The 12,736-nt window shown below is 45.4% G+C and overlaps 1 protein-coding gene across 1 annotated transcript in view; it reads left to right on the top strand.

The window, feature by feature from the left end:
- The window catches only part of LOC144103629 (uncharacterized), a 50,735-nt gene extending 38,832 nt beyond the window's left edge, over positions 1–11,903 (top strand). Inside the window, exons 6-8 of the mRNA XM_077636296.1 lie at positions 842–1,395; positions 2,795–3,013; positions 8,787–11,903. Coding sequence (XP_077492422.1) covers positions 842–1,395; positions 2,795–3,013; positions 8,787–9,488 — 1,475 coding nt within the window. The 3' untranslated portion in view covers positions 9,489–11,903. The remainder of the gene's footprint in view (positions 1–841; positions 1,396–2,794; positions 3,014–8,786) is intronic.
- The last annotated feature ends 833 nt before the right edge of the window (positions 11,904–12,736 follow it).

Here is a 12,736-nt window from a genome sequence, read left to right as displayed (position 1 = left end):
GTGTTTTGCAAGGACTCCGGAAAAGAATTTGCTTTTGAGTTTACTTTTGAGCAGTCAAACAGCATACCTCTCTGGCCCTGTAGAGTCCCCACAGTGTTGCTTGTTTTATTGTGATTGGCTTGCGGTGCTTTATATGCTGCTGGCAACAATGCTGCCTTTCTACAAGTGAATAGTACGGCTTCAATGGTCCACTAAATGGAACTGCGGGGCTCTCAGAAATTCCTCCTTCTCTTATGTGCACCATTCCAACAGTGTGTTCCATAGTGCTCGGTAGAGTGAAGAAAAAAATTACATTAGTATGAGATGGCTGTTCAAAGCTTGTTTGATGTTGTCAAGGTGAAGTTGAAATTGTAATTGCACTGCTAGAGGGATTAGGCCCTTCGTGACGTAGAAGCCTGTTGTAGGCATATTGCTATTGCTAGGAATCTGCTCCAGTTAACTGATTCATCAGCCATAATGCATTATGTTTTGTAACACTGCAGCATGTATCGTGGAAGCTATTAAGGTCATTGCACTGAGATTGTTACATCTTGAACCTGTCAGGTTCTGAAAAAAAAACTCTGCATTCCTATTTTTAGTGCATGCTTTTTGTTGAGCACTACTGAAAACATTTCTTGAAGGACTGTTGGGCCAAGACGTGCATGTCAATTTAGTTTATTCACATCACTAAGCATGGACATGTGTTTAACCCTCTCTGAACTTGTGCTGCATCACAGGCTCCAGCAGTGATGTTGTTCTAGCCTGCCTGATCTCATTTCACTTTGACCCACATTGTACGATGGGCATCACCTTAAACTTGTTTATAGGCAGCGACAGTTAACGTCATTGTACTTCACTGCAGGTTTTACGATGAACGCGACAAACATCATCCGGGACCTCGGCGACCCCGACAAAGTCTGCGGGTGTGAGGACCACGTTGTCCTCAAGCTCGACAAACCGTGGGAGCCATCTTCGACGTCCGCAGATAAACTCCCGAAGGGCCTGTCTCTCGATACCGATGGCCTTCGTATCACCACCACTGCTGACGCCTTCGTGGAGAATGTGGGCCTTCTCGCCAAACGGCGGGTGATTGCTGCCCTCTTTGCCGGCTGCGCGTCATTTGACTCGTATAAGCTACTTGGTGCCGCTGCTCGCGAAGTGCTGCTCGATGCCCGGACACTCGTGATTGTTCACAACAGGGACTACGTCAGGGACCTGGTTGACTGGTTTCGTTCGGTCGAGGTTCTTGTTCTCCACCATGACATGAAGTTGCAGATGCCCGAGGAAGAGTGGGGTGACATTGGGGGCGCCGCGCCGCAGCTGAAGAGGCTCATCGGCAGTGCGCCGGCGCTTGGAACGCATAACTTGTTCCTGAGTGCGGCCACTATCTGTGGGTTGCTCGGCGATTGCCCCTATGTGAGTTTTGCTGTGCTTGGAGCATGCTCCTCCTTTGTCTGTTTGTGTTACTGACGTAGTATGTATGAACCCCTTTCTTATTTTGTTAAATTGGCTTCCTCCATGCTGCAGGTTGCTCTCATAAGGGTATCAGTGACCACTAGCAAAATGAGGATAAGTGCTGAACACACATGCTGCTATTTCACAGGTACACATTGTGCCGTTCTAAAAACCATATTCACATAATCCGCTTCATAAAACACACAAAATGGCTGTGTGTTTTGTTTTAGAAAATTTGCTGTTCTGCAGTTCAGGCATGCAGGATTGAGATGAAGCCGGCTGAACAGTTCTGAAAAGAATCCATTAAGATTTACCTACTATGGTGGCTGTGTGGCTTTGGCTGTGGAAGCAGATCCCAAGGTTGTGGGATCGAATCTTGGCCGTGTCGGCTGCATTTCGATGGAGGCGAAATGCAAAAATGCCTGCGTGCTGTGCAATGTCACCGCATGTTAAAGAACCCCAGATGGTCTCAATTAATCTAGAGCCATCCTCTTCGCCATCTCTCATAGCCCATGTGTCACCCTACTTACCAACCTAGCATTAAGTTTGGGACCTGCTTTGTTATAGGAGTATGTGGGTCAGTGTAGCTAGCACTAGTACTAAAGCCAGAGTGCTTTAGTAAATAAGCCGAAGGATAGTCAAACTTCGCATATTCCATGTTCATTGAGGCTTGACTGTAATAACACTGAAGTGTCTCTTGCAAAGTTAACAGTGAACCAATGGAGTGATGTTCAATGATTTCAAGAGTTGCAAAACTACAAATGAAATGGACAAAGTTTGCTGCATGTATTATTGAGGCGACCTTGCAGAACCTTTCAATCTCTATAAATGTAATCTGTTGTAGTATGTATGAAGTCCCAACCAACACCTTACCCTCATTTTCATGTTTATGCCTTTTATGTTTTACCTTAATTGAAACACATCCTCCTCAGCTGAGATTGAATTTGCATCCTCTGGCTTGGTAGCCAAACGCCTAACCACTGAGCCTTGATCTGTAATGTCTTTTGTACGTGTTTTATGTCCTGTTCTTTTTTTTTCATGCTGGAAAATTGTTTCATTCCTTGCGGTGCGTAGCATTTTACATGCTTAACACTTTTCTTTTGTTTGTCAGGTTAGCATTGTTATATGTGCCAAGTTTTCCCACCCTGCTAAATGCCTGCCTGGGCATTCAGTGTTTATAAATAAATAAATAGATTGATTGATAATGGATAAATTATAAACAATTAGTCATTAGTTGGTGATAAATGATAGATGCTATAGATATATGCGTAGATGCTTGGTAGATGATAGACGATAGGTGGACCATTAATTAGACTTGACGTAACGATCTAGCTTCTCACACTCCTTTTTTGCCTCGCAGCTGTGCGAACTGCAGACATCTATGCATGAGATCCTGAGCCCATCCAATCCGCTCGTGAGCGTGCTGCTCGCAGCACGGCCCTCGCTCCTGACCACCTGGAACCTCGTGCTGGGCGCGGATGTTGAGCGCCTTGACGGCACCACGGGCGTTGTCTGGGACATCACGCCGGGCCACATGGTGCAGGCGAACATGTTCTTCCGTAGTCTCAGGCGGCTGGAGGTGCGCTCACCCACTGTTGCGTAATATGATCAGAGCAATTCTGATTACAACTTGATTCTGTTGCTCATTTTGGCTTTGCTGGAAAGATTGGCAGGAAAAAACGCACATATTGCTGCGAAAATTACTTAAAAATCCTTGCTAGAAAGAATTTTTGTAGTGTTCTGTCCTAAGCTGCTAGGCTTTCCTCTCATGCTTGAGTGCATGTGATGCAACACGCATTGCCTTCTGCACCATGCCCTGTCAGCGTAGTCTCGCCGGCTTTCTTATCATACTTAGCTAGCACAGCTGACAGCGGCAGCATTCCAGTGTGCTGCAAAGTTCGCCGATCGAGCCACCGCTGCCGGTGCTCCTGTCACAATGTAAACAACAGTGTAGTTCTTGCAAGGTGCCATTTTAGCGGGATGCTAAGATCTTTGCTGCAGGCGGTGCCGATGCCAACAGCGCTACAACTGAGGAGCTAAGGCATTGAAAACGTAATTTTATTTGGAGAAATGATTCGGTGATGATGAAGAGACCATGAGCATATGGAGCAGCTAAGGATGGTTGGGCAGGAACCACTAATGCTGGTGGACAGCTCAAGCAGGAGGCTCATGCGTGGGTGAGCAGCAATGATAATTGCGGCTGCTGCTTTGTCTTCATCATTTTCATTACATTGTGGGCTGGGACGGCATTAGTGGGCGCTGGCACTGGGGACGACGGCGGGAAACTTAAGAGTGAACTAAGAACTAACGCTGTGAAGTTTTCCTGCCACTTGGTTCAAACTCGTGATGTCAAAAGTGAAAAGGACTCTGCGATCACTGTTGGAAAGCAAATAGCGATAGAGCCTAGCCTCAGGGATCTGTGCAAAAGACATTTTCAAGCACTGCGGATTGCTTCCAGAAATGTCTGTCACCACTTTGCGCTCTTTTGCTTGCGCTCCCAGACACCCTTAGAGCGTGTGGGGGTAGGGGTCTCGACTCAGCGTGGCAAGCTCAGCCGGAGACCAGCTACCGAGTGAGAAGGGGGTTGATCGTTTGGTGCCCAGCTTTTGCCAGTCGTAAGCCAGAGAATGGGTCAGAGCCAAAGGTTCACCAAACAAAACAGTCTATACAGCTAAGAGACGGTACAGAGGATTTCACAATCACTCGTACGAGCACAAACAGTGATTTACAAATACAATGCAATTCGTGCTAAGTAACAATCGAGAGATTACAATTCAACAAAATCTTTGCACCTAAAGTGCACTAACACAGAGAGAGACAAACAAACAAAACACAATTTGTTCACCGGGCACTGCGACAGTCCGACGACCTGAGGAGCACAACGGGGCCGATCCGCAGACTGGCGCTCGTTACCTCGCTAGTCCGTGGCTGGGCGATGGTGTTCTCCCAGGAGTCGAGCGGCTGTGCTTCTCGGAAGCTTAAACGGCGGCTCGGGCTAACAGACAGCGGTTGAAGCCCCTCATTTATAGGCGCAGTCTGCGTCTATTTGTTCTTCGCGCCAAGGCAGGCATGCACATACACGCAGTATCAACTGCACAAGCTCCTTCTCCTTCTCGCGTCGGGCGCAACCCCATTGGTCGAGTGCGGAGATAGCCTTCGAGAATTTTCTGGGTCGTTCTCGCATGCGAAGACGCCGGCGCGAGAGCGAAGGGGAGAGGGTATCACTTTAGTGCGGTCAAGGTCGCGCCCTCTCCGTCGACAATGAGTAGGAACTACTCGGACATTCTAGAGAAATTGACGCCGCGCGTGGCTATGTTTACTTTGGCGCCGTGTCGGCAAGCTGAGTGGAAAGGGCAGCAGCACACACAAAATACGCGCTCTCCGGGGTTCCTTCCCTGCTGTTTTTTTGTTTTATTTTACAGCACGATGGCGCGATTGCTTACCTGCAGGGCCGGTTTTTTTTTCGAATATGCGCCGAATTTTGTGACAATGTCTGGTGCTGGAGATGCCACATTTACTCACGTAATGAGGCCACTTTTCTTGCAGTGTTCTTACTGAAAAGTGGACATCAATGGGGGGGTTCATTACGTGAGAGGAAGAAAAGTCTCGACAGATTTTTTTGTAAGAGTTGGAAGTTTATATCTGTCTGCCCGTCTGTCCATCATCATCATCAACAACAAAAGTGTGTGTTCGATAGGTTATGTCCTTGCGTCACCCACATTCATGTTGCTGATGTTTATCGCAGTTTGTTTTGAAAGGTGTTTGCTGTTATCATGGCGCAACCTGATAATTTTGTGATAGCCGCAAGCGTAGCGAATCTGAGTGAAATACAGCGAACATGCTAGACACCGGCCCTGAAGGTTCGGTGCGCGTTTTTTACGAGAGGTTAAATATTCTCAATGACAAATATGGGGGATAGGTTCATTAAGCAAGTAAACAAGGCGCTTGTTGTTCATTTTGTGGTCTTTTATAGCATATGAAACCTCTGTTTTGCAGTGAAAGCAGTGTATTTTTCATTGGGATGCGGCAATCTATTGGTCCTTCAATAAATTTTCAAGTGCCGAAGACAAGGGAGTTGCCATAAGGCATACAGTAGTGGTCCACTCTATAGTAAGACTTTCATAACCCACTCATTATCTGCATTGGGTCAAAGATTTTCTACCCAACTAGCCTGTGCTGGGATGAAGGAAACCAATCATTTTGTTTTCAGTCATGAAGCATTCACTGTTGATTTTAATTGGTACGTACACAGTTGTGTAGAAAGTTCCACGGATGCAATCACTTACTTTTTTAAAGCTGCAGATAAGTGAGAAACTAGCTGCCACGGTGACTGAGTGGTTATGGCGCTCAGCTGCTGACCCGAAAGACGCGGGTTCGATTCCGGCCACAGCAGCCGAATTTCTATGGAGGTGAAATTCTAGAGGCCCGTGTGCTATGCGATGTCAGTGTACGTTAAAGAACCCCAGGTGGTCGAAATTCCCGGAGCCCTTCACTACGGTGTCTCTCATAGCCTGAGTCTCTTTGGGACGTTAAGCCCCTGTAAACTAATAAGTGAGAAACCCAAAGCAAATAATGATAAAATCAGGCTGTGCAAATATATTTAAGCATATGCTGTCAGGTTCACTGTTGTTTGGGGCACTGTTGTGCCCTGTTTGGTAGGTGACATAAAAAAAAAAAAAACAATATGAATACATGGAGCTGAAGTTATCACAATGTTCACATTTGTGTACACGGCTTCTGAAAAAATCTGTGTAACCACCACTTGGGGTTCTCTTTAATATGCACTGAAATACTGGCGCAGTAGTGTTATTACATTGCACCTCCATTGTAATTAGTCATCGCTGTTGGTATTTAACTGGCTTGCCCAGCAGCCCACCTCATTACAAAATAAAGGCATCAAACTTCTTTATCCCCTTTGCAGCTGGCCTCAAACAGGCATGCCTAGCCCTTTAGTTAAAGATTGTGCTTCAGCCAGATGTGTCACAAATCTTGGTTGTCATATCTGCAGGCACAATTATAAATTTAGAAGTTCATAATGTTTTGCCTTCTCATTTCAGTTGTATAAACCTGAGCTAGCTAAAGTGAAATTCAGGTTTATTGAATGCAAGAGATAGTGTTCATGCTATTATGTTGAGTAGTTACATGTTTGTAACATTTTAGAGCCTTCAGCTTCTTGACCATGAAAAGCTTTTCGCACCCTGTGTTTGGTGCATGAATGCTCTGGCTGCTTATGCACCAAAATACCTTAAAGGTGCACTGAAGAGGAATCTGAGCTTTTCTTTTTACGTTGGGAACTCAATCTGCATGTTATGAGCATTCTTAGAAACTTCACATTATTGTCCTGTGCGGCTGATTTCCCTAATTTAAATCGGATTAAACGTCCCGGCTCCCGCCTTTTATTTAATTAAACGCTAAAGGTGGGAGTCAACCAACACATGGAGTGCCTTTCAGCCAGTCCCGTGGCAGCTTGCCGCTGTGCCATCGGCAGAGTGATATGTAAATCAAAGAGTCCAAGTGCGTTTTTATTTCCATGGGGCTAATTTGCGGCTGTGTTGTCTGCGACTGAAACCTGAAAAACAAAATAAAACCAAAGCGAAGCCACCAAAGGACTGGCTGAAAGGCACACCACGCGTTGGTTGCCTCCTCCGACCTTCAGCGTTAAATTTAAAAAATGGCGGGAGCCGGGACGTTTAATCTGTTTTAAATTAGGGAAATCAGCCGCATAGAACAATAATTCGAAGTTTTTAAGAATGCTCGGAACATGTAGATCGAGTTCCCGCGGTAAAGAGACGAGTTCAGATTTCTCTTTAGTGCACCGTTAACTAGAAGTAGTCTCAAACTAATGGACCAAATCTTTCTTCAGTGCACTATTAGCTCCACAGCATGAAACTTTATTGCAATACAGTACTGCACTTTACTGAAAAGCTCATCATGCACTTTGCACTTTTTGGCATATTAACAAGCTGCAACTAGTAAACTGAAAGCTCGTTAATTCGAACCTCGGTAATTCGAATTTTCGGATAATTCGAGCTACACTACTTGGTCCGGCCAAGCTCCATAGAGATCCGTGTATGAAAAAGCCCGTCAATTGGAAAGCGAGTTGATTCCACTACGGATAATTCGAGCTACGCGCCGCCGCGTCTGGGCGGCCTGGCACACAACACGTGGCCTAAAAAGAAAAAAAGCACCTCTGCAAAGTTAGAGGTTGCGCACGTCCTAAATGGGGACAGAAGATGGAACCAGATAAAACCGTGGAAGCAGCCAACATGGGCTATCAGCACGGACCAATCAGGGCGCGACCGCATCTGACTTCCGCCCGCTTCTAAAACATGGCCGCGCCTGCCGAAGCGGCCTCTCGCTTCACCACGAACTTGTCGTTGCCGCTATACTGTGCCTCATGTCCACGGCAAGCAAAAGTCGCACGAAGCTTTAGGTACAAAGTTTTAGCGATGAAATGCGCCATATTTTCAGAATGCTTTTAGAATTTCAAGGCTGCTAGGCCTAGCCACTACGTGTCGGTTGACATCAAGAAGCGCAGGAGGTTCAAACAGGTTAACTATTTTGGTTCAGAAAGGGGCCACGAAGAATAATTCGTTCTCTTTGTCGTCATCACATAAATAAAAACTTAATTGTAATTGCACAGCTGTTATTTTCAGCATTTTACTAAGCATATGGAATCATGCCGTTTCTAAATCCTGGCGGCAGCGGTCTGGCGGCAGCTGCCCGTTTTCCGCCGCTTGTGGTGCTGCACTGCTGCGGTGCGTCGGCGTTCCGCTGCGCCACTAAAAAAATCTTGCACAACTGGACAAGCGCTGGCACTCTGCTAAGTTCGCTTCCCCCCTTGCTAGAGCTAACGTCAAAAGGTAAACACACCGTTATGTTATCACTGCGCAGCATCTTGGCGCACTGCCAAGAAATGCGTTGTGGACCGTGACGGTGCGAAACAAAGGGAAGCATTAACGGTTTCTTTTTTGCAAATTCTTAGGCAAAAATCAGGGGTGGGTGGGTTCATTATGCGAGTGGGTTCGTTACGCGAGTAAATACGGTACATATACCGTAATGCAAATGGTTCTTGTCAGTTTTTTCGAGGCCATTCAATAATTCGAACATCGGATAATGCAAACTTTTTTCCCGGTCCCGTGAAGTTCGAATTGCCGAGCTTTTACTGTATACGTTTGGGCCATTCCTGTATTCTATGATAGTGGTCACTGTAGAATGCTTGTCCATCAGTTTGCGAAAGGCCTGAACTCTACAGTTTCTCTCCTTTTATTTTTTTTTCTGCAAAGCCAGCATATCAAAGTGCTTCAATCTACTGAGGCCTGAACGTCATAACATCTTTTTCTTCAACCCAGGTGACTACAACCTACAACCAAACCATTGCTGCAATTGGCATCTTTGAGCAGCTCACCGAGGTTTCACTGATGTTCATAGCCCAGGGCACATTGTGTCCATTCCGGGGCTTAGTGGAGGACACGCTAAAGCGGCTGCAGCTCAAGCACCTGTCACTCAAATTCATCAAGGGCATCAGCCTCCTTGCAATCGCACAGAACTGGCCACATCTACAGAGCCTGTCGCTTGCCGAGTGCTCCGTAGACGACGACTTCGAAGAGATTGCACCAGGATCGTTCGCAGGCCTGGTCAAGCTCCGCGTGGGCTCAGACATCTCAATCCCCACCACTGAGATGCTGCTGGGTGCGACACGGCGGTTGGTGACGCTTCGACTTGACGGGGACCTGCTGTGCACATCGTTTGTAGTTCGGTGCTCACTAGGCTCGCTGCCGCGTCTGGAGCGGCTGACACTGGGCACCAAGCAGCCGCTTCCAGCACTGGTGCTGACCGGCGACGATGTGCGGTACCTCGTGAAGGCACTACCAGCACTACAGTATGCTGCCACGGACAGCTACGACTTGCGGCTCTTCTTTCAGAACTACATGCCCTGGGTGACCCTAGAGTGGTGCCAGTGCACAACCTGTGCTGCAGAATTCCCGCTGGTGGACGAGACGCAGAAAGAGTTTTGGAACAAGGCGGTTGCTCCGCTGAAGCGGGCAAGGTGATTAAATGTCAGTGTTGAAGTCATCTACTGGTCCCTGCCATTCTAATCTGCTTCTAATTGTCTCACTCGGTGCAGGTGCAGCAGTAAGACACTGGCTGTCATGTTTCTGGTCTGCGTCACAGCAAGGCCTTGTGCTGAGCATTTATAGTTTACAGGGTGCTTTGGCACTACAGCAACTTATGAAACTGCACTGAATGTTGGCACCCATGGGATTATACTCTCGTTTTTTTTCTTGCACATTTATGAACTGCCACATAATAGCAGCCACTGTTCACGACTTGCTGTGTTAGGACTGCAGTTTTGCTAAAAAATGTCCAGTGGAGAGCTTGCGCTGCTAGAAGAGTTTTGTACACTGATTTAATGCAAGGTTGCCTTCTTGGGACAGTGCCTGCACCTACTATAGTATTGCGTTTATTTACATGTAGCGTATTATGTGCTGCTTGTAGCTTTTGCATTTGTTTGTTTTATCTGTGGGCTGCTGCCATTCATAAGGATGACAGCGTTAACACTGTGTTCCTGTAGCAGAATCGCCTGTAAAAAATTTTTGTGCTTTGAGGTATTGTTTGCTGAGGACTGTTTGTTGTGGTGGTGTTTCCTTGGGATAAATGTGTTGAGCCAGGTTTACATTATTTAGTCTTGTCCATAGTACATTTTGATTGCATTGTAGGGTATATCCAAGTCTAATCTATCCATGTTAATCAGCCGTGTTTTATCTTGCGCACATAGGGAGGCTTGATTGAATGCCTTGAAGTTCTTGTGGCAGAATCTGCTTTAGGGAATTTAGGGATGTTTCTGGGTCATGCGAGATGAAATCGATTTACATTCTCTCTCGGTGGTCACCACAACATTGAATTATTTTCTGCGTTATATTTTAATGTATGAGTCATACAGTTAAGGCACATTTTATTGTGTAGTGCTTGCCATTGAGCCATTTTATGGTCCCTGAATAGCAAATAATGTGAGCAGAGTACAACGTAAAATGGACGACGTAGCTATTACAGTTGAAAGACGCATCATATATGTGCGTCATGAGCATACGTGGTGAGGCATGTATGACATTGTATATGTTGGCAACACAGTTGTGCATTGATAAATTAACGTTCTTGTGCTTGGATCCTGTATGTCTGCTGCTAAAATGAAAATATTCATGTCACACAGGCATCTTGAAAGCTTTCAAACTGACCAGCACTAGTTTACTGAAAAGAGCTTGAATGCTGTACAGTTTGTCTAGGGCAGCTTACTTGATTTCAAGGGTACTCAGTATTTCTGTAATAAATAAAAAATTTCATTTTAACCTTCTCAGTTTAACCTTAAGGCTAATTGCTTCGATCCTTGCAAAATTATTGGCGATGGTGGTGCCACACCTTGGTGCGAGATGATGGAATCTCTAACTATTTCGTTTACCATATAGCAGCAACACAACCCGTCCGAGGTCAACACTGATTGAGAATCTCGCAGGCTCTCGGCTCAGTAGCCTTTCAAAGTGCCTGTGTGACGCAGGTATCAGATCACTTCGAGGGCTTGGTGAGAGGCTGAATTTCTGCTCAGAGAGGCTCAGTGCTACACCTACCAGTTCATTCTTCCGATTATTTGAGCCCCTCCTGCATTCTCCTTGGCATAAGTCATGAGGATTCTATTTGCGGCACCTTAGGATCTGTGACCCTTGGTTTTCCAGTCATGTTAGAGAGGATCACTCTCACAAGTGCGGTATATGTTTACAGGTGGTGTAGGGTCCTCTCAGTGGTATTCAGAGTGCAGAAACGTTGTATTTTTGAATTTTATTAGTGCTGCATATTTATATATATCTATTTAGTGCACATGTTGTGCAGTTCCCATGCGCTGATGCTTGATGAAGCTTTTTCATAGTGCTCACGTGCTTGTACAACATTAATGAGGAAAGAAATGAGGTAGGTTTATTGTTTACAAAGGGCCATAAATACTGTGCAATTACATGGTTCAAAATTGTGATGAGAGCATACAGTCTTACAAGTTGTATGGTATGTGATGATGTTGCTGTGCTGTAAGGTTGGTCATGGCTGGGCCATTTGGTCAAGTTTTTTTTGTGGTGAGCAAGATTTGACATATGTTGTGGGTTTGACCAGTGCTCAACAAAGCGTCGGACTTGATTAATGGCTGATGAGGTTTCCGCTTGCTAAGCAACGATATGGCTGTGTTTCCCAGTGTATTTGTGGAGCACTGTTAAAGGATTTTTTGACTGTCATCTGCGTTTATTTTGTTGTACATGGGTTTTTTACTGCGCTAATAATGCACGTTGTTCTTCATGTCCTGCACCATGAACATGCTAGATCTTCAGATTCAATGTAATTACGAGCACCTGCCACAAATATCGAAGATGGGCATTGTGGTTAGGTCAAATTATTACTTTGTCAGACAATAAATTGCCTTGTCATTGGTAGTGTGTTTGCACTTTGACCTGTAGCCTCTGATAATCTTAGTTCATTACTGCCTGAGCATTGCCTGCTGCTTGCACTATTATTTTTTGCTGGGGTAACATTTGTGATGAAATGCGATTAATTTTTTTATTCTGAGATGGTATATCATGACATTATCATTAGTTGATTTCTTAACGTTGGAGGAAAAGCTTCTAAATAGCTGTTAAACTTGAATACCAAGCGTTTTCTTTTTATGTTTAGAAGAAATCTTTCTTTCTACCACATTATAAATACATTTTTCGTGTGTTTTAGCCGACGAGTTGGCTGTTGATGCAAGTTTGCCTTTTATGATACTCTTGAAGAACTTGAGATGTCAGACGCAAGTAGGCTATGACTGGGTCAGGGCCATGAGGCCGTGTTGTTGAAAGAACTAGGTAGTTACGTGTATTGTGCTATTTTTCGAATATTACCCTCCAAAAAATGGCACTCGAAAACACTTCGTTATTGCGCACTTGTTGTCCTGTTCGCGCGCCATTCAGGTCTCCTCATTGTAGGAGATTTCAATGCCCACCACCCCGCTTGGGGTTACCGTGCCGCCAACCAAAAGGGTAACAATCTGCGGTTACGGGCACAGGGACTGGGCTTCACCCTTGTTACTGTTTTGCAGAAATCTTTGAATGTTTTGTAGAAATGTTTGAAATCAAGTGTCGAAAAGTATATATTCAGCGGTTCTATGGTCACCAGGCATGTACATTGTTCTCGTAATAAGATCCTGATTTTGGTGAAGTTTCTGTATTCGGTATCTTGTTAGGTTAGTGCATAGAATCTAGAGGGAGTAGATTTCAGGGAGCACGTT

The sequence above is a fragment of the Amblyomma americanum genome, chromosome 9, assembly GCF_052857255.1.
Source record: "Amblyomma americanum isolate KBUSLIRL-KWMA chromosome 9, ASM5285725v1, whole genome shotgun sequence".
NCBI classification, from domain to species: Eukaryota; Metazoa; Arthropoda; class Arachnida; order Ixodida; family Ixodidae; genus Amblyomma; species Amblyomma americanum.
Note: the sequence above shows the minus strand (reverse complement) of the source record. Positions and strands in the feature narration are given on the sequence as shown.